This window comes from Polistes dominula, unplaced genomic scaffold, assembly GCF_049000335.1.
Source record: "Polistes dominula isolate Pdom_NZ unplaced genomic scaffold, Pdom_raw_medaka contig_16, whole genome shotgun sequence".
Taxonomy (NCBI): domain Eukaryota; kingdom Metazoa; phylum Arthropoda; class Insecta; order Hymenoptera; family Vespidae; genus Polistes; species Polistes dominula.
Window position 1 is genome coordinate 5,762,870 of NW_028301040.1, and position 23,408 is coordinate 5,786,277.

The 23,408-nt window shown below is 32.2% G+C and overlaps 1 protein-coding gene across 1 annotated transcript in view; it reads right to left on the minus strand.

Moving 5' to 3' along the window:
- Nucleotides 1-23,408, minus strand: part of LOC107066180 (dystrophin, isoforms A/C/F/G/H) — a 334,345-nt gene that overhangs the window by 42,154 nt on the left and 268,783 nt on the right. Inside the window, exons 38-40 of the mRNA XM_015320544.2 lie at nt 16,140-16,312; nt 4,524-4,668; nt 1,547-1,670 (exon numbers count right to left, since the gene is read on the minus strand). Of these exons, the coding sequence (XP_015176030.1) occupies nt 1,547-1,670; nt 4,524-4,668; nt 16,140-16,312 (442 nt within the window). The remainder of the gene's footprint in view (nt 1-1,546; nt 1,671-4,523; nt 4,669-16,139; nt 16,313-23,408) is intronic.

Here is a 23,408-nt window from a genome sequence, read left to right on the forward strand (position 1 = left end):
AGTTTTGGAGAAAATTCAAAACTAAAGTTTTGAAGGATGCTCTTTGGTTGATTAATAATACCAGTTCAAGGAAGTTCGTTCTTCGTTCATTCGTTCACTGAGGCAGTTATTAAAAGAGAAACCTAAGTAAAAGAAGGAAAGAGAGTAAAAGGAGAAAGTGGAAAAGAGAAAAGAGAGAATAGAGTGACTTTGGCGCAGTTACTGTCCTCCAAGGAATTGCTAAAGTCCTACCATCGAGTTTTCAGATTCCTTTGGGACGTTTCTTTACTGTAAAGGTTGCAACTTTTGGTCTCCCCTTACTCTCTCTCTCTCTCTCTCTTTACGATATATACCTAACTTGATTAAAAGCATTCTCGTTACAAACCTATATATAATTTCATTTTCAATTATTATTTTTAATATTTAATATTTTCTTCTTTTATAATATAAAATGTTGATTAAGATTTTTCAGAAGACTATAATATCCAAATCATAATTTTTGAAGATTAATGAATTTTTAAATACAATTTTTATTTGCGTGTGTATATTTATTATTTTTTCCTTTTTTTAATAAAGGGATATTTATTTTTGAATAACTATTTGAAAATGAAGTTATAAGTTAAATATTTTCAGCCCGAATCCTCTTCCCTCTTTCCTCTCTGTGACTCAACGTCACTAGTTAAAGGTTAAACCAACAAATTTGAACTTCTAAATGAATACATTTTCAAACGATATTAAATTTACTTCAATATTTTAAGCTATCTCTAAACTTTTTCCTTTCTGACTATTCATATCTCAACGAAATTTTATACTTTTAGATTTAAATTATGAAATTTTCAAAGATATTCAATTATTATGGGTTATCTCAAAAGAAAAATATATAAATAGAAAAAAAATGTATGTACGTTTAGAAAAAGAAACATTGAAGTTATATTAAATACATATCGAACGTTTCTCAATGAAAAATAATGTTTGTTATAGTTGCAAGCTTTACCCTGTAAGATAAAATATCTTCCAAAATGTCAAAAAAAAATAAGTTTTGAAACTACTTCCCTCGTAATACAAACGAGATATACTTACTACTACTACTACTACTACTGATACGTATGAGAGAATTCACATAAGTTTTATCTTACACGAGAGGAGGACATTTTTCATTCGCGAATATCACAGCTGTCTACCGCGAAAGTAGATAAATTCAGCAAGACTTTTTGCTTTGAAATTCTAGTTGCGTCAAATGTATGCGCACGACGAGACGACGAGAAGCTTCCGGCTGGTAACACGCGTTATAAGTTAAAATGCTGCCTTATATCGCATAAGCGTAAAAGCATGGAGCAGAAAACGCAATATTATAGTCTTGAAATACGTGAAAGCTCGTTTTACTTTCAAAAATCGACCATATTCGCATTTCATTTCGTTTCTTTAAAGTCTTGTCGAAGAAATTGTTCTTATTCTTACTAAAAAAAAATTATGAATAAATAATTTGATATAAGCATTTGTTAATAATTTTTGCATAAAGTAGAATTTTATCAATATTTTCTAAAATAATAATAGAAATAAAATTTACCCTCGGAATCAGAAGTGTCGGATAGGGGTGGCTCGTTGGCAATATATTGTCGGCCGCTGACCAAATTGTTTTCCACAACCGGTCGTTTGTCCTCGAGTTGTCTTCTGAATCCACGATGGTCGTCCTGCAAGAAAAAAAAAAGAACAAATAAAATAATGAAATCGAAAAGTGTTAATAAAAAGGACACGTGTCGTTATCCTTTTTACGAGTTCTCGATACACGAATATAAAGTTGAATGGATTGGCTATGTTATGCTCGAGGGTTGGTCGGTTGATTCAAGATGGTTACGACAGGGTTGGACATGATTTCGAGTAGTGAAATTTGATTGCTCGGTTGGTAGCACAAATAGGCCAATTCGAAAACGTGTACCATGTCTCGAGGAGGATGAAAAAGTCCGAAGAAGTAATCGTGTTCGACGTTGCTTGATAGTATACGATGTATATAAAAAAAAAAAAAAAAAAAAAGAAAAAAGAATGTAGGAAAGAGAAAGCAAGCAAGCAAGCAAGAAAGAAAGAAAGAAAGAAAAAGGAAAAATAAAAAAGAAAAGGGTAGAAAAGTTCTTCTCACGATATTTCGCACGAGTTACGTTCAACGAGATTATCTTCGGTGTCCTTTGCGGATTTAAGAGTTTTGCAAAGAAGCACGACGTTTCATTCTTTCTTAACCACCCTCTTTCTCCCCTCACCTCAACCCAAACCCCTTTCCTCGCCCGTTTCTTTCTTTTTCCTTTTTTTTTTCCTACAAGGAAGCTTTTTCTCTCACGCTTTCCTAAAGCTATTCGAAGGTCCTTACGATTCCCCCAACCATCGTTCTTAAGTAGATCCCCCTTTTCACGAAAGTTCCTACGAAATACGCGTCGAAAAAGCACCCACTTTCTTTCCTTCCTACCTTCCTTCCTTCCTTCCTTCCTTCCAAGTTTCTCAGGTCAAATCAACGGAAGGTTTCTCTTGAATGAAGCAAAGCTTTACGAACCTGTACAATCCCTTTTTTTACCTTCTACATTCTATTCTAACCCTCCTAAAACTAGTATCTTTTATCGAAACCTTTAGCCCTGTTATGCGTGTATGTCGGATACATGTTTTGTAATAAAATGTCGGTAAATGTGTTCTCTCGACTTTTATCGCTTTTAAATTTAACGATTATATCAACGTTAAACTTCATACGAATTGATATATTAATGTTTTATTTATATATATATTTTATATTTTTACGTATAGAAATTCAATTACGTCGGTCATCCATTTTTCGAATTTTTCGATTAAATAAACGTCATATTATTTGATACGAATTGATTTGTTAACGTTTCGTTTTATCTTTTTATTTTATCTTCTTTCTTTTTTGTTTTTTTTTTATGCAAAGATTTTTCAATCGAAATTTATAACTAAAGGGGTGTGATAAAAGTGATATAATAGAAATAACAGATGGGTATTTTCGTAAAGCGGTCGGTAAATATCCAAGCAAACAATTATATCACACAATTCCAGGATGCTAAGTAGTATTATAGTTTATTATTCGTTTTGTAATTCAGTAGCGCTTTAAATACCCGTTGTTGCTCGTCTAGCAAACTCTTGGGAATCGGAATAACGTTGGAGATGTAATACGACGAGAAAGACGACGAGGTGGTCACAGCTGTTGTTTGAATCGCAAACGTCGCAAATGTCGTAAACGGGGTAAATGCATTTTGAGTAATAACATTGGATATAAAAAAAAAAAATAAAATAAAAAATTACGTTCAAATATCTGACAAACACTAGTTGACGTATTATATATGTAAATATATTTTGTTCTATTTTAAATAACAATAAAAATGTCTAAGTTTATGTTTAAACGTTGTACGAATACAAAAATTTATTCTATTTTTAATATTTTTATAATATTGGTCACGCGATTGCCAATAAATCATTTTTTTATCATTAAGTACAGTTGTGGAGTATATTAGTATATATTAATTAATTATTAAATTAAATAATTCTTAATAAAATTCCAATATCTATTATTTTATCTTTTTCATATATAAATTTTATTGTAACAGAGTAAAACACACAAAAATAAAAATAAAATATCCACCGTAAAAAAATTAAAATATTTAATTTTAATTGTAAAAGAACAAACACTAACTTCTATTTACAAAAATTAAATTAAATTTTTCCTGAACAAAGTTCTAATCAAATTGTACATCTTTTACATCATACAATTAAACGTAATATTACAATTTGTATAAGTATAATAAATAAAAGAAAAGCAAATGCGTGACCAAATCGTATTTATCACGCAATCGAAAAAAATGAAAATCAATTAGATGAAACACCGAGCAGGTGGGAGATGAGGGGAAGCGATGGGGTCGTGTAGTAATGAACGATACATGTCAAGATAAAGATACGCGTTGTAAATGTAGTAGACAATGGAATAGATTATCTGGATTTAGAGCCGAAATGCACACCTTATCGTCCTCTAGCACTCGGTTCTCTATTTGCTACAGGATTCCTCTGACACAGGTATGCACATACGTGTACATGGGGGACGACGATCTGCGCACGGCAGCAGCAACATGCGCGATCTAATCTGGATTAGGGCGAACGTTGCCCTTAGTGCATTGGGACGCGTCAGCATTTGGGTCTGCCCATGATGTACCTACCTTCCTACCTACCTACCTACCTACCTACCTACCTACCTACCTACCTACCTACCTACCTACCTACCTACCTACCTACCTACCTACCTACCTACCTACCTACCTACCTACCTATGTGCCCTTCACTCCTACATCTCTCTTAATAGATCTTATTGTTTAATATCATGCAGGATTATTCAATCTTCCCCTTCCCTCTACTCCTCTAACTAAATTAACCCGAATTACGCGTAAATTGTCTCATACATTATCTAATTACAAATTCAAATTGAGATATGATATGAAAATTGAATTATAATGAAACGTGTAATTGATTGATGTGAGTTAAAAAAATGAATTTGAACTCACTTGTTGTTTCTGTAATGCAGCAACGTCACCACAAACAGGTCCCAATCCTGTAAGTTCGGTGTCCTTTCTAATAACCCATTCGATTAATTCGCGTAAGGATAACAGCAACGCGTTCCAATGTTCCGTGTTACTTTCCAGTCGATTTCTGTAACAATAAAAAAATAACAGACAAACTAATTATTATCACATATAAATTGCACTTAATATCATCAATCATAATAAGAAATATAAAATAAGGGGGAAAAGTTTTGTATATTCGAAGAAATAAGTAGAAATGTTCGGAAATAAAACATTAACGTTTCTCATACTTTGAGAAATGATTCCCCTATGAGTTCGGAAAACGTTGAAATGGGAATAACGATAAATCATTAGTTGCAAGTTAAAAGTGTCGAGAGAATTATTGCAATTTCTCTTAAGGTTATTTTCAACAAATGTGATCAACCCCGCTGGTGCACGTAAGTAAGTTGAATTACAATAAACGAACGAATCCATTCGGAGTAAGTCGATTTATCATAGCTAAATCATAATTTCTGAAACAAGAACGGGAAGAAAATGTAACGATACTGTGCCTGCCTGCCTGTTTGCCTGCTTGCCTGCCTGTTCTGTACCGAGTTACACCGGTTTAAACGTAATAAAGTAAGAGAAAATGAAATTGGCGAGAACGGACTAGGTGAACGTTATAATTCAACTCGAGGGAACAATTTAACGGCACAATCCCAATCTAAACAGCCGCGCAAAGCCGGTTCAAACTTCTACCATAAACAACGAGAGTACTATTAACAGAAGAGAAGAGTCCAACTAACCGTAGAACATTGCTAGCTAGCTAGCTGAACTAAGCTATACACTAGCCTAGACTTAGCAAGCTTGCTAACGTTTCTACTTGTCTCTGGTTCGCACTTTCTCACGACCGATCTACCTTTAAGGTAGAGAAGCAGCCAGGGAATAACAGCCAAGCCCCCCCTTGTACTTTAGATAGGTAACTTAAGTGAGCCCGCATGGTGGTGGTCGATGCTAATTCGATAAACTCACCGTTTATGCCATCTTACTTTATACAAACTATACTAATTCTCCTCTTGTCAATAGTTACATTGTTATATCGTTTGAATATTTCTACTTTGTGTAAATAGTAAAATGCAAACTTTGGTTTTAGGAACGTTCGTTGTTCATAATTTCAACATTTAAATTCTTACATTTGATAGATTCATACATTGATACCTCATACATTTAACATTTGATAATTTTGATCAAAAGACCTTTTTTTTATTCCTAAAATATAATTTTCTCTCAAATCAAGATGATTCTTAGAAATCTTTCATAAGTTTCTCATTAACGTTATAACACACAGAGAGAGAAAATTATCTGAGATTGAGTAAAGATGATGCGGTTGGGATTATGCTTGAAGGAATGTTTCAGGGAATCATCTAGCATCTGACGAGAATCGAGAGTCCGCGGTTCTACTCGTAATTAATCCTCCGATCGCAGCCTCATTAGCGTGCAACCGTTCGGATTAACATCTCGCCTCGCATAGTACTTCTTGATGGATCGCATACATCTCAGTAGCATTGATTATATGCAATGTAGGCACGTGATCAATCCACTTTATGGGTCTGCAGGGAAACCAAGACCCTTGAATCGGCTTGTGGCATTGGTTAATGAGAACGCAAATATCGGTCGAGACTTATCAATCGAACAACCCTCTCACTCACTCTCCCTTAATCCTCCACTTTATCGAATTGCGATAAATACCCCTATTCCTATAATTATCATCATAAGATATTACATGTTTCGATAAACTTAAATCAAAATCTCGAATTATTAATATTTTATTTTATTTGTAAAAGATGAAGGAAAAAAAAACAAAACGCTCACAAAATTCTTATCTTCAAATACCATTTTCTTCTCGCCTCCTGTAACCACCAGTCCAGAATCTCAAAGAAAACGTCTGTTGCAACGTGTCCCCTTTTTCACGACGTCGTCTAGCATCCTCCTTCCCTCCCCCTGCCCCCCACCTTTATTCTTTTGTTCATGCAAAAACCTCATTTCGTGATACTCTTCTTTCCTAGGAGAGAATTCGTGTCCCACGAGATATAAAGGATCTTTTTGAATTCTACTTGGTTCTTGGTATCTCTCTTCTTGGTTTCCTAGCTGAGATTTGTCATTATTCGACCTTTGTCCAAAACACAATGCTGTTACGACATACCACTCCGAAAATCTTAACCAAAATCTTATCTACAGGAAATTAGAAAACTGTCTGTTTAAACCTCACGATCGTATGGTGGAGCGGGGAAGGTTTAAACTTTTATCTGAAAGTAATTTTCAAACTGGAATCGAGATTCATGGAAATTGAGCTTCGATTTCCTTCGCGATCGGATCCTAGCGAGAGTAACGGATGCGGATGAGGATGCGGATACGGGTGTTGGGTGTTGGTGTGAGTTTGGGTGTGAGATAGTACGGATGCGGGTATAGGTGCGGCACATGGTGTCGAACGAAAATTACCCTCGACCCACGGACCAAAGAGCACGAATATTGGGAAACACGTTGGGCACTCGGGCTTCGATCGACGGGACACCCTGTCATTCCGATGCAATAAAGGGCTCGGCTCTTATCCTCTATCTATCTATCTATCTATCTCTCTCTCTCTCTTTTTCTTTTCCTCTCTCGAACGAACGATCTCGGTAACTTACTCGATGAGTTTCACGCGTGATCTCGCAGATGCGTTCGTTTCATCTCAATATTTTCTCATATGAAAATTAAACTATTTTTTCAAAAGATTTTTAATCTTATTATTTTATTGGTTGAATAAAATTGTGATAAAAAGTTAATTAAACGTTAAATATTGATAATTGATCTAAGGGTAGGTTTATGTTAAATTTTGATCCGAAAGTTATTTTTTGCTGTAAGAAAGTTCTATGTGATAAATTTTACGATATACCATGGGTGTACCATGGGCTTTCATAGTTTTATAGCTTCGTGGGATGGAAAAAGGACCTATGTTGCATTAAAAATGCTTTCACTTGTCGTAACTTTTTTCTCCCATCTTTGTTAGGTATGCAGTATGCTACCAACAATACTCTCTAGGAATTCACACGTAAGAGTTTGTTCCAACCAAAAAAAAAATAGAAAAAAACAAGAAGAACAAATTTCGATAAAAATTTAATATAGGTCTTTCTTTCAGAAAAACACTACAATTTTAACGAGTACAAAAATTTTAGGTGAAAAACTATATTTTTTGGATAATACAATATTACAGAATAGGTGATATTTTTTTGGTTTGTTTTTTTTTTTCAATCAGAATGTCTACATAGAGAAACTTAGTTTGAACGTAAACGTGGCAACGATAACGATCGCTATTTGAATTTACGATACCACCTGGACTGTTATCATTTTGCGTTACCCCAGGATACGACTCTCGTAACTCTTTTACATATTTTTTTTGTTACCACGATCTGGTTTTCCAACAAGATTTCTACTATCGTTATAGTTTCGCGTTAAATGTAACGCAATCTTGCTCATACATTCTTATTTTTCATGTAAAAAGTTTTTCTTTTTTTTCTGTCTAAAGTAAAAGAGATAGCGAGTAGCAGAATAAAAGAAAAAAAACTTGATTATTTGTGTTAGGGTTTCATTCTCTATCCGATTGTTCGAGCTAACACGATTATGTTCTACTTTTCGCCTATCTTTTTCTTATCAGCTAACTAGCCTGCTGTGCTATTCTATCGAATTTTAAGGATCGTTAAGAAAGAAAAGAAAAGAAAAGAAAATAAATAACGAGCTCGTAAAAGGAAAATCCATTCGTTCTTTTGGCCCTTATGGGTGCAGTAAGAAAGTTAATGTCCAGGATTCTTTCCTAAAGTCATAAACGATTTTGCGTTTATGACGACGATCCTCGTTCGAAAGGGATGATGATAAGTGCTTAGATAAAAGTAAATTCATGATCACGATTCTCCTATTTTGACCTTTCACAATCTAAAATGATCAAATAACAAAATTTCACTTGGAAATTTCATTTTCCTTTTCACGAGCATACTACAGTCAATTTATTTTTGCATTGTAATATTTCTTAATTTATATAAAAAAGAAGAAATAATTGAAAGAATCGAAACGATTAAATCCTAACACAACCATTAATTTCGTTGATTATATTTTCAGATGAATAATATATATTGTTTTAACACACTATCACGTTTCCCATTATACGAATTATATTTTCTTATCAATTAACGCGTGCATTTATTAATATATACAATTTATAATATATTATAAATATATATTTAATATATATTTATGTATGTATTAATATATATGTATATAGGTTAATTCAGAAAAGTACGTAGGGTATTTCCGAAAAGTTCATAGGGTATTTACGAAAAGTTCGTAGGATTTTTCTGAAAAGTCGTAGGGTATTTCTAAAAAGTTTGTAGGTCCGTTATAACGAGACATGATCAAGTGCACGCGTAATTTGTGAAAATTCAAAGTCGATTTTCTCGAAAACAAAGCCTCTTTTCATGTAGAATCACCACCTTTTCGCTTGTACCACCAGTTACAGATCACCCTCTGTATATTGTATATTTAAAATAATAATACTATAACATAATACAAAGTATTGATAGACCATAGACAATAGTTTCTCATGGAGTCAGGTGTAATCTATTTTTATTACTCTATCCCATAGTTGGTTGTTTTAGGATGTGTGTAAGGATTAAATAAACGATGGGACGCATCTGGCACGAAGGATGCGTAACGAGCTTCGAATATATGGAGTTTGAGAGAGGTAAAAGGAGAGTTAGCTAGTGTGAGTGTGAGAGAGAGAGAGAGCGAGAGAGAGAGAGAGAGAGAGAGAGAGAGGGATAGACAGAATGGATAAACGCGAGCATTTAGTAGATTCAGAACATGGTAGGGAACATATAGGAATAGGGCTCGACCTATTGACGCTCTTTCCTCTCTCTTCCTCCTACCGAAGGTTCATTTCTCTGTTGCAAAAGCTCTTTCCAGAGATTAACGCTAAGCTGCACCTTATCATACTTTAAGCTTGTATTACTGTTACCCTAGGAAACGATATAGCCTTAGAATAGATGCAACAACAACCTAACTGCTGGACACAGTCGTAATGAGTTACGATCGGCTTGGGGATTCATGGAAAGTTTCGAGAGGCTCGCTACACCACTACCATCACTATATCCTCCTCCTCCTCCTCCTCTTCCTCTTCCTCCTTCTATTACTAACAGGAACCAGAAACTAAACTACTCTTCCCTATCTCGTCTGGTATTCGATCCGTATACCATCAGATTTTCTTCTTTTCTACCTTCTCCCTCCTTCCATTTTGATATTTCGATCTACAGGAAAATGTAATAATAGAACATTTCGATTTATATCGAATATTTCTTTGAAATTTTGAGTAAATAATTAATTCGTTTACTTAGTAAATTATTCGTAATGTTTATCAACGATTTCAACAAGTTGCAAATACTCTGCAAAATTTATTTTCAAATTGAGTTTAATTTAAATCCAATTACTGATCAAACACGGCGTTGTAATTATTTTTGTTCAACGAAGAAAGACAAAAGAAAAGAAATTAATCTACTTAGAAACTTTATGTGAATTGGGGATCAAATTTCGGATATAGTTTCCGCAGAAAAAAACTTTTGGAAATGAAAATGAGAAAGAAGAACAAAAAATGTGGAAAAATAAAGGAAGGTGATTTTAATGTGTGAAGAAATGTGGCGAAGGATTTGACTGAGCTATGTAGAATGAGGAGAGTTGAGAGTTGTGGTAAGTTGAGGTGAGGTGAGGCGAGGTGAGATGAGGTAGAGTGGTGGTCCGCACGCGTGAACGCACTACTGCGCTAATATTCCCGCAGTCGGGAGAAGTAATGGCGGCCGGTACGCGTCGCAGCACTCTCTCCTCTCCCCCAGACTCCGAGACACCTTTAATTATTCCTCCCGATTCCTGGTTCACAGTTGACAGGCATTGCTTTGCCCTCGCAACCGCGAATACGCCTTTGGCTGGGCTGTTTGCAAGCATTCGGAGTCTCGAGAACCGCAAAGTAATGTACGTATCTATATAGTCATAATCACACACACACGTCCACATATAATACATAACATATAACGCGTCTAGATACGAATGTATAACTTGCATTAAGACATCTAAATAACACATATCATACCTTACTAAGTACTTAGTCTCTAACTTACTCTTTCTGTACGTGGTATAATCTGCAAACGTGTATCCTATATTCTTCCTTAAGCCTCATTCTTAGTGTTAGATGGATATACTATGAGAACTATACTAAATCTGCGATTGTGGCAAGGTATTTCACATTCTCTACTATATCAAACTCATGAATAAAACCACAGGTGTTTCTCTAATTAGTCATTTGTCATCCTAATCAAAATTTTTATTAATGTATCAAATTAGTAATTTTTCATCCTAATCAAAAATTTTTATTAATGTATCAAAGCACCCTTTTCTTTTTCATTACCCCTTTTAGAAGATTTTCGTTTATTTTTCAATATTAAAAATAATTTTCTTATCCCGACAAATAATTTTTTTTATTTATAATTTTGTTGATAAAGGTACGAAAATCCTAGAATTAAATTCGTCTTAATTTTGATTTGTTATTTACGTGGTGCTATAAAAAAAAGCAATAAAAAAATCTAGTAAACGGGATTTGATATTTGTTGTTCGATAAATAAACATAGTCAGAAAGGGGAAGGATGGTGGTGGTAGTGGTGGTGATGGAATAGGTTGGGTGGTAACAGTGGTACGAATATACACGAACGAGGTTAAGTGGCGATTTATACTAGCACGTAATTTTCTCTTTTATATTTTAAATTCTACCTATGTGTGTGTGCGTACCTATATGCGTATGTGCAAGTCGGGGAATTGGGGGTGTACGGGAAGAGAGGTAGGAGAACTCGTTCGTAATTGCGTATGTTTTGTCCACTATTTGATGGAGCTTTTATTATATGCATGCGATTGAATAATGCAACGTGGTTTAGATGGGAAAGCTAGGGGAAAAGATGAACCCAAAAATATAAAATATAAATATAAAAATTCAAAAACAAAAAAAATAATAAATCGTGAAGAATCTATCGAATATGCATGAGAAACGTAGCGAAACGATAAAAAAAAACAAAAAGCAAAAAAATGAATGTCATTCGAATAAATAGTAGGGAAAAATATTCTTGCTTTTAACACCCAAGCAGAATACTTCAGACGTCTATCCTCCTACCCCTACAACGCTTTATAGTTAGAAAAAAAAAACTAAAAATAATATCATGTGGGCAGATCACACGTGTTAGAAGTGAAACCTTCGAAAAACTAAGTTTCGAAAGAACGAGCCGACTGCAGAATATCAGGAGTAAGATAATTGTTGGGTTTATTTGTTATAATATTATTATTATATTATTGTTATCACATTCAAAAATTATTATACGTTTTATTGAAAACATATATAAATAGATAACATAATACACAGCAAGCAAGTTCTCAATTCAAAGAAATAAGACGAGTTGCTTCAGGTAATTAAAAAGTGAATGAAACTAAACACCTCTGTTAGTGTAGTAAACACCACTATAGTAAGGTTTTTTCCGAAAAGTAGTGAGGTTTTTTCCGAAAAGTAGTGAGGTTTTTTCCGAAAAGTAGTGAGGCTTTTTCCGAAAAGTAGTGAGGTTTTTTCCGAAAAGTAGTGAGGTTTTTTCCGAAAAGTAGTGAGGTTTTTTCCGAAAAGTAGTGAGGTTTTTTCCGAAAAGTAGTGAGGTTTTTTCCGAAAAGTAGTGAGGTTTTTTCCGAAAAGTAGTGAGGCTTTTTCCGAAAAGTAGTGAGGTTTTTTCCGAAAAGTAGTGAGGTTTTTTCCGAAAAGTAGTGAGGTTTTTTCCGAAAAGTAGTGAGGTTCTTTCCGAAAAGTAGTGAGGTTTTTTCCGAAAAGTAGTGAGGTTTTTTCCGAAAAGTAGTGAGGTTTTTTCCGAAAAGAAAATTTTCTATTTTATTGAAAAATTAGTATAAATTTTTTTACATACGCAAACATTATAGTTAAAAAACATGTCTTTAGATATTTATAAAAAAAGTATTCTGCAATGTTGTCTAATTCTTTTTTTTCATGTATCCTATAATCAATTTTTTTTTTTTGTAAAATTTTGCAGACAATACGTCTATTTTATTCTATATATTTCATAATCATTTATAATAATAATATTTACGAAATAAATAATTTAATATTAATTTTTCAATAAAATAGAAACATATTTAAATAGAAAAGAAATGACACGTTTGGTAAAAATAAAATATACCACGCACCTTCCTTGTTTATGTCGACCGTCGGTTCGTTTGGACCTTATACTTTTGCCGCATATCTACGTGCTTATCTCTGTTTATTCTTTTATCCTTCTATTGCTCCTACCTACAAACATTTCGAGTATCGAAAGAATATGTGTGTTTACGCTTTGTAGTGTGTAGTCGCACTGAAACACACACATATACAACCAGGAGCGATAACTACGAAGCATAACATAAAGAGGAGACCGAGAATAGGAAAAACTGTATAGCTATATTCCGTCTTATTCCCTCGCAGTCTAAATCCTATGTTTGTCTCTTTTTCTCTCATTATTTAGTATGGGAGCCGTTTCATAGCTTCGTTACATAGCTCCGTTTCCGTTTATCTACTTTTCAGATCACTCCCATTCTAAAGAAGTTTTCACTTCAAAAAGAAAAAAGAGAGATACCTTACTATGCCAGAATTTGACAATATAACTCGTTTACTAAAAATTGTTTAGTTCCTAATATCATCCCCTTTTTTCATTATTATAAAAGAGTATTAACCCTGCCCTACTATCCCCTTCCTTCTGCAATACATTCATTCACGTTTCATTCATGTTGCTTTCACGTTTTATTCATGCCTCAAAACCTGTGTCAAATCACCCCTTTAAATCCTACGAGCTTCATTCTAATCCCTAAACCACCATCGTCACTTTCTACTTCATCCCTTCGAACCCTCCCCACTCTCTGCTCCCTGTCAAATCCAAGTATGATGGAAAAGTATGACGTAGAATGTGAAAAAAAAATCCGATAAAGATCGGAAAAGTTTGAACGTGAATTTCCCCTTGTGTTTCTTTCTTAACCTTCACTTCATTCATTAACTATACTCATACCAACCGACCACGTTGATTGATTACGATCTTATGAACAGTTACAAGATGATCCTACCAGTATCGCGACGGAGATTAATGATGCGTGTTTGAAGATCGGAATATCCTTTCCCTCCCTCCCATTATCCTCTTCTTCTCTTCCTCTCTTCTCCCTCTTTTACTCTCCTACCCCCGAAGCATCCCTATTAATTTAAACTTCCACAAGTATCTTCACTTTGATAGGTGAGTTTATATAGATTCCGGTAGCTATTATATTCGGATTGACAGGAATCTTTGTGCTGATTTATAAATACAATATATATTTAGGTATATTATTAAATAAATTATAAATAAGTGGGTGGGTTCAAATTGTTCTTCTTTTTTTTACTAAATAAAAGGAAATTCAATTGAAAAAAAAGAAATTATTACGATATTAAAATTACAATTTTTAAGTAATATTAAATAATATTTAATATAATAAAATAATATTTAATATAAAAAAAATAAAATAAATTTATATAAATATTTAAAATTAATAATATAAATATATAAAATTATAAATAAAATATTTAATATTAAAATTTAATTTTTTTAATCCAATCTCACTAATAACTAGTGTTGTTACTCAACAAATTATATATAATAAAATATTACAATTAAATCTATGTAACTAAATAAATTTTATTTATATTCGATTAAAAATAAAAAATAAGATTATTTAAAAAAAGAAAAGATAATACCAAAATTGAATAAATTTAGTATTAAAAAATACAAATAATATAGCAAACATTTGATTTTATATTTCTTTTTCTCTTAAAGTTCCTAATGAGAAAGGAATGGAATAATGGTAGTAGATGGTTTAGTTTGGCATGAACTTTTGGCTGGTGGATAACATACGAATCTGTATCGGATCGGTTATATATCCCTTCCATATCCCCCCTCCCCTTCAACCCTCTAACCAATGTTTTCCTATCTCTATTTCTCTTCGCAATTCGTGCCAAAAAGGATCGGCAGCTGAATTATCAGGATCGCTGTTTTCAAACCAGTATTTGTGGCCTGATTGCAGACCAATCTTTGGTTATATATATATGTGTGTGTGTATATACAAAGAGAAAGAAAGATAGAGATAGATAGAATGAACGTTTGAAAAGAGAAAGAAGTTTAAAGGTAAAGAACCATACAAGTTTTTAGGTTTAGTAACCGATATCTATATAAATTTATGTATATATATATATATATATATATATATATATATTTATACACATGTATATAGAAATACTACTGTGAATTTTCTTTCTCTTATTTCCTCTCGATCATTTTCTTTTTCTGATTTCGAATACAAAACCACCATTGGTACTGGAAACGTACGAATTTTCTCTAACAGAGAGAATTTGGACTAATTAATTTATTATTATATTACTATATATACTATATAAATAATATATATTACTATACTAAGTGATATTATGGATATCATTTTGTTTTTATTATTTATTTGACCGATATAAATAAATTTTAATAAACAAAAAATAATTTATAAATGAAGTGGGTTTTTTTTGTTCCTATATTTATTAAAATACTTTTCACGTAATACTAAGAGTTTTGGTGAAAGATTTGGGAAAAATTACGAAATCCTATTGTTTTCTTTTTTATTTTTATTTTCACGCGTAGAAAAAAAAAGTGTCGTCCCATCCTTTGGTCGATTTACCTTGGCTCTTTCATATTTTTTTTTCTCTTTTCTTTCACTTTTTGTTTTTTACCGGGACACACTACTACTACTACTCGTTGAATTTAATGTCATCCGACGTTTTTAGGCACAAATCACGAGTAGAGAATGCAAAGTACCGAGGACACAACACACACTCTGGGAACGTTGACCTACTTTTATATCCGCGTGTGTATCCTACCGTTAGAATTTAGGGAAGGGAAGGGAAGGGGAAGTATATGTATATTTTTTCCCGTTATTTTGATTACGGCTTGCCGACGAGGAAAATCCAATATTTATGGTAGCCAGGAATCAAGGTTGCTTAAAAAAACCGAAGCATGAATATTCGTACAATTGAATTAGTCTTTCGCCGAGTTGAATATCCAAAATTATTACCTATGTATGTATGTTGAAATAGATAAATAATACAATTTATTTCATTTCTACGAATCCTACCTATTTTAAACGTTGATCTTGAATTTTTCAAGTTAAATATAAAATCCTATTATATGTTGAATTGTAAACGAAATATATGTAAAAAGTTCAATCATATTTGCATCGTCTTAAATTTTACATTACGATCATTGTAATTTACATTTTAATTAGAATTACAAACATGTCGAAATCTTTTTCCTGATGCACCACCGATAGCCTAATTTATTTTTCTTTTTAATTTACCATTGATAAAATTTGTGTGAACGTATTATATTTGATACAAATGAATGAATTATTACTCATATTGTGTATTAAATAAAAAATTATGAATAAGAATGAATTATTACTCACCTTATTGCCATACTCTTCGCTTTAAGATGATGCCATCTTTGATTCATCTCATCCAATCGACGTTGTAGCATAACCGCGTCATCCTGACTCGCTAAAGAGCTCAACAGCTTGCGCCCGGTGCCATTTAACGATGCATATACGTCCCGATGCGTTTCGATTTCCGACTGTAGGTCCTGTAACAATAATAACAACAATAAAAAATGACGAGTCAGTACCAAATGGTATTTATCCCAACATTAATTTATGCTATCACTTGTGCGTTATACTTAATACAGATTATCTTATGAAATAAAACGTAAATGGTAAATGGTCCTGTTTTTCGTATTGCGATAAAAAATGAGTACAGTTTGTTTATGTTCTGTTAATTATAAAAACGGTTTAACGAAATAAATCACAAAATTGAAAAATATTTCGAGATTTACTTTTATGAAAAATTCTACCATCAAAAAAATAATCACCTTGTTTGTATTTTTGCTTGGTAATTATTAAAGTTTAAATTAAATCAAATAATTTTCGTCAATGTGCAAACCTCGTTGTAAATATTTTTCGTTTCCCAGAGAAGAAAAACTGAAAGAATATATTTTTCTGAGATTAAATCAAAAGATATGGATTTTTCATAAACCCTTTTAATATTTGACGCAGCATAAATAATATTTTTATTCCTAGAAATATAGTGAACAAGTTAGAGAAAATAAAAAAAGAAAATTGATTTTACATGATTCCCATTAGAGATTCTTTAGAAAGTCGGTCATGAATCGTTCGGTTGACTTTTATGGTACAAGAAGAGACATGAGAGGCAAACGGGAAGATAATAGAACGCGATGACTGAAGAAAGAAGAGAATAAATTAACGGGTGGTGGTGGTGATGGTGGTAGCCGTGTATAAAAAACGAAAGAAAACAAAAAAGAAAATTCGTCGAGTTCGTGCGAATAATAATGAGGAAATATATATAAGATGAAAGAATCAAAAAACAACAAAGAAAATGAATGAGAAAAGTAAAAAATAAAAAAGGAAAACAAAAAAAAGCCATAAAAGTGAAACGCATTCAAGCCCTTTCCGTCATCATCCCCATAGGACGCGTATCGCGGTTAGAACGCGTGGATGGAGATGATTTATGCGCCAGCTCGGCGTTGTGTTTCGGTGTTGCCAGGACGCAGGTTCGGTGCGGTACCGTGCGGTACGATACGATACGATACGATACGGTGCGGTATGGTACGTCGTCGAGTTACGTTTTATCTGTATGTATGTATGTATATATGGTGTATGCTAAAATCTCAATGGTGTGTCGAAAAGCAGCCACTCCCTGACAGACACGTGTGCCACACATTGCTAAGGCCCCGGCCAATGAAAATAAATTGTCAACTGTGTTTATGTGTGTGTCAGTGAATTAAGAAATATTCGTTTCGTTGGTATATTCGTCGCTCTTGTGTAACCGCGAGTTTTTTTTCCTTTTTATTATTTTGTTTGTTTGTTTGTTTGTTTTCAAACGCGACGAAAATACATATTTTTTCTTTCCTTCATTCTCACATTTGCGTAAAGAGTCTTTGGGGAAGGGTAGGGGGAAGAAAAATTGAAACATTTTTTTTCCCTTTACGTAGAAGAAAAATCGATTGGAACGTAAATCTGAAATATTTTTTTATTATACCTTTCTTTTCATTGTGTGTTCACTTTTATTATTATTTATTATTTCATTCTTCGTTTTTTACTTTTTCCAATAACTTTTGCCAATTTTCTTTCTCCCTTTGTTTTTATTATATACATTCGATAGTTCTTGTTTGTTCTGTTTTATTTTTATTTTTTTTATTTTTCATATCATTGTTATTTCAATTTATTTGATATAATAATAATATAATATATTGTTTGAATTTGTATTGATGGTAGAAAGTGTTATTGAATAATGATATTGCAGAGACAATAGGGAAACGCGATAAGGTAAAGGAATCTCATCTAACACTTGGATTCAGTATCCTGCTTACTCACGTATTAAACATAGGTTTAATCAAGGAGCATCTTGTTGAAACCTTGTACCTCTTTGAATACACGTTCTCTCTTCGAACTAAGCTTTCGAGTAGCATCAACTTCAACGATAAATGCTTCGTGAATGTCCTTTAAGAAGCTTTTGATTACACTATCCTTATTCCTATGAGGTTCGTTATATCAAGGCCGACAACTACGACGACTACGACGACGACGTCGACAATTGATTGACAAATTGAATAAAGTTTCCTTAATTTTCCTATTTTATCGTGTGAAGTGACTTAAAAGTAAGTACACACGTCGATATTGGTACATTGATAAGGTGCGAATGATGTTATCTTGAAATTTATTTATTTTTCACTTACAAACAAGATTACATTAATTAATATATCATTTTGTTATATAATAATAATTAATTTTAATTAATAATAATAAGAATAATAATTTTGTTATGTTATAATAGAAATGTGATTTGTTTATATTTATTATTGTAATGTATCATATTTATATTAATTTGATAAAAAATAAAATAAATAAAAATTGACCGTGTTTAAAAAAAAAAAAAAAAGAAATAACTTGAAGGATGACACCTTTTTTTAAACACTATTCCAAAAATAAAAGAAATAAAAAATAAAAATTAACAAAAGAAAAAGAAGAATAGTATCTCTCTAAAATTTTCCATTCTGTCAAATTCGTCAAACCCAGTTTCCAAGGTCTGTCACTAAACGTCGACAATTTTCTTTCCCTTTGATTTTTGTAACTCTACGGATCGACGCTTCCAAGTTGCACCCCTTTTTATTATTAACCTCTCTCTCTCTCTCTCACACACACACACATACTCACTGAACCACTATCTACTACCACCCACCCACCCCTCATGCCACCCGACCCCGTTCGACGTATGACGCGTACTATTCCCATCTGTTTTGAAATGTATGTGTGTACGTGTGTACACGTGTGTATTAGTGAATCGGCTCGCGATATTTTCCAACTGCAGTTTTCCGCAAACGTTGACACGGTTGACATTCGATGGGCACATCGTCGAGACGAAACGTAATAAAAAAAAATAAAAAAAAAAGAAGAAAAGAAGATAGAGAGTAACCGTAGGTATGTATGGTTGTGCTGAAGGTTGAGGGGGGGGGGGAAAGGGTTGGTTGGTTCTATTCGATACGACGTAGCAATTTTCGAGATCTGACAGATCGATCAAACAACTACCTCTTTTTCTTTCACCGTATAGCACTTTCTTCCAAAAAATAAAAAGACAAAAAGTAGTAAAAACTCGTGACACACACGAGGAAGTGTTTTACGAACTACATTTGTACTGGTATATTTTTTGCAAAGGATTGATTTTTGATGAGCTTTTTTTGGGGAAGGTTTTAAGTCACACGGGGCACGTAAGTTGCACGTAAATGGACCAATTTGTAAACGAATTAAATGAATATTTTATTATGGGGGCTTGTACATGAGTCACGGGGGATACAAAAAATTGTTTTTTGATAACTTTTGAAAGCTAAATTAAAAAAAAAGCAAATATACAAATTTTCGAAAGGAATTAAATGGAAATTTCAAAGTAGGTTTTATATGATCAACACACACATATACATAAATGGCAGGTAATATATTTAATTGATTTCTAAAGTTAATGAGAGTCTACTTTCTTGAATTTTCAAATCACCCGTAAGAAATTTATTCCCAAGGGAAGGTATATAGGATACTACTCAAAGTGGTAGAGATAATCGATACTTTGATTAACGATCTAAAGTTAAAACGCAAGAAATTTCTATCGAAGAAAATCCTTAAACGGTATATAGTCTTAACGATTACCAAAGTCTTAATGACTTTCGATAAAGAAAGATGCGACAATTGGAAAGAAGAAAGATAAATTGACTAAAGTAAGATTAAAACTATTATTTGTTAAAGTATATCTATGTATATTATATTCATGTGTGTTTGTACGTGAACGTGATAATTAGATATTACGTATCAAATCTACGTACACATATTTGTTTGAGAATATAGAATTTAGGTAACGTCGTTCTAAGTTATTTAATGCTTTAGACATAACTAGGAGTGACATAAATAAATCAATCTTAAGTAGATTGCTTAGGTATATACACGCGTTAGTACCCAAAATTCAATCAGAGACGCAAATCCCAAGGTTGATGCAAACTTTGGGCTTCTCGGTTACCATGTCTCCAATATTCTAGACTTTGTCATGCTGTGGAACATACTACCTACTGATATACTAAGATATTGCATTTGGTTAATGTAATATTATATCAGAAAAGTATACTTTCTCTCTTTAATACTTTATCATTCGAGTAATGGGAAAAACTTTGACTTTATTATACCATTTTTTCAATAAAATGAAAATTGATATTTTCCATATTACATTATGTTGGTATTGCATTCGTAAGACAATTTGATTATGACAGAAAATAATCTTACTAGGTTACAGTTTGAAAGGTATTTGATAGCTGCAAAGCACTACTTTACGAAGGTTCGTGTAAACTATTTCTCATAGTTCTCAACATTTAACTAAACTTCAACTTTGATATTAGATCGAGTACAAAAGCATTAACCTGAACATTTTCACTGACTTTGTCTATTATTATTATTATTATTATTATTATTATTATTATTATTATTATTATTATTATTATTATTATTATTATTATTATTATTAATATTATTATTAAGCGTATTATTCAATACTTATTGTTAGATGCAAAATGTAACATTACTACAACAAACTCTTAACTTTCATAATGAATGATAAATTGACTGAATTTCATTTTTTTTTTTTACTTGAAATTTTCCTGATACTATATATTAATATTTCACAAACGTCCCTAACGACTTTCCTTCCATCCACGATGATGAAGTTTGCGATGAAGTTTACGACTATGCGGTATAGATGGTAGAAAACGAGTTGAACTTTTCCTAACGATGTTATAATTATGAAATCTTTGTTGCATCCTTAGGGATCCCCAGACTGCAGTTGTAACAAAAATTAGCGTACTTACGTATTGTTTTTTTTTTGCTTTTCGTTATAATAAATTAATTAAAATTTAAATTAGAAAATTATTATATATAAAGAATATTTATATAATAAATATAAATTTAATCTATTATATACTAAATACACATTTTTTATATTATATAGAAATTATAAATAAAATTATATACGTATAATAATAATAATAATAATAATAATAATAATAATAATAATAATAATAATAATAATAATAATAATAATAATAATAATAATAATATTGTAATTTAAAAAATAAAAAACATTTCATTAATTAATTTTTTATCTCGCGTAAAAATGATCGTAAATTTATTTTTAGTAAAATTAATATTTAATTGTTTTTTTTATAATTTTTGTTGTTGATATTAATTTGTTTAATTTGTTTACCTGTTCGAAGAGATGCAATTCGGCAAGAAGCGTGTAGGAAATGTAGATGTAGCGTGCATCGTCAGCTTTCTTTCGGGTACGTACCCCCGAGGAAAATTCCCCTGCAGGGTGGCACGCCCCCCGGGCCAAGTGCCCCCCTTGGTCCACGTTGACGATAATCCACCGTAATAACAAACCCCAGACGCGATCCAAAGTGCCTTCATCAGGCTACATTCACTTTTTCTTTAATTATTTTAACACTGTTCATTTTTCTTTCATTTCATTTTCATCATAGTTCGTTGATCGTCTGATATTTTCTCACACGTTTGATGATTTATCATCGTATAACACTTTTTACAAATGAAAGAACAAATTTTATTTTCCCTCATCGTTACGTAATTTTAAATAAATTTTTCTTTTTTCTAAATTGAAATACTTTTATTTCTTATATTTTTGTTGTAATTATATTATAGGTTCTTATCAAGTTTATTGAATACTAAAATGATGAATACACTTAAATCAACTTTGCGAGAAGTTATAGAAATTTTTCTTGATATATAAAATGAAAAAGAAAATGTAGTAGTAATAGTAGTAGAAGAAGAAGAAGAAGGGAGTTTACGTGAACCACAGATAAGGGAGGATCCAGTAACAGGAAGAATAGAAACTTTTCATTGGCTCGGCTCAACTACTAGGCTAATTAAGTCCAACGATACTACTCGAAATTCGTCGTATCTTGGTGGGTTAAAGTGAACTATCGGTAAAGTTTTCTCGCTCGATTTCGATGCATCAAAGAACCTGTAAGTATTGGATTGCTCGAAGAAGTTTTCTTCGAGATACATTTCGGTCTTACATCTACTTTGAATTTTAAAGTTTAGTTTCTCTCTCTCTCTCTCTTTCTCTATCGTGTTACCTATCTATCTCAATATATACACATAATTATCTAGGTATATATTCACACATACATATGTATATATCTTTGGTATGTACAAGGTGACGAGCATTGCGATTTCCAATTAAATTCAAAGCTGAAACTCGGAGATCCGGCTCTCTTGGCAACAACTACGTGCCGTATTCAACGTTGTTAACGAACTTTACTATCGATGTTAAATACTAGAAAGTGGCTCTGTTACACTACGATATAAGCCGGATTAAGATATTCCCTGTGAATAGACCATAATTGATAAATTTATAGATTCCCAACTTAACGTTTTACAATTTAGATTGGATTCTAATTATCGACATATATAAGAATTATCATTATTTTCTATCAGATATAAAAAATGAAAAAAAAAAAAATGTAATTCATTTAATAAATAAATGTACAAAATAAAAAAGAAACATCGATGATCAGTTGTTAAGCGTTTGATCGATTATGAGATAATTAATTTAAATTTTATGGATAAATTTATAATAAATTGAGAGATAATTGATCGAATAATTCAAGTTAGAGTAAATTCAATTGTAATATTCATTCTCTACTCGTCTATGCTTTTTAGCTGACCAAAGCAAATTCAAAATAGAGTACTCTAAAAGCTCTCTGAATAAGAAGAAGAAGAATAGGAGGAAGAAGAAGAAGAAGAAGAAGAAGAAGAAGAAGAAGAAGAAGAAGAAGAAGAAGAAGAAGAAGAAGAAGTAGAAGAAGAAGAGAGTAACTTGATCAGCAGTACTAATACCATCAACTTAGAACACCGTACCGTTTGGTAAAAGTGTCAACGATATTTATTGTTCTCTTTGAAGACGATTGCTCTTGAAGAAGAAGAAGAAGAAGAAGAAGATGAAGAAGATGAAGATGAAGAAGATGAAGGGTTGCTCACCAGAAATATCCCGATGATCTTTTATCGAATTCTGAGAAAGCTTTTAAAGCCATTTTATATGATTACTTTGTCCTTGTT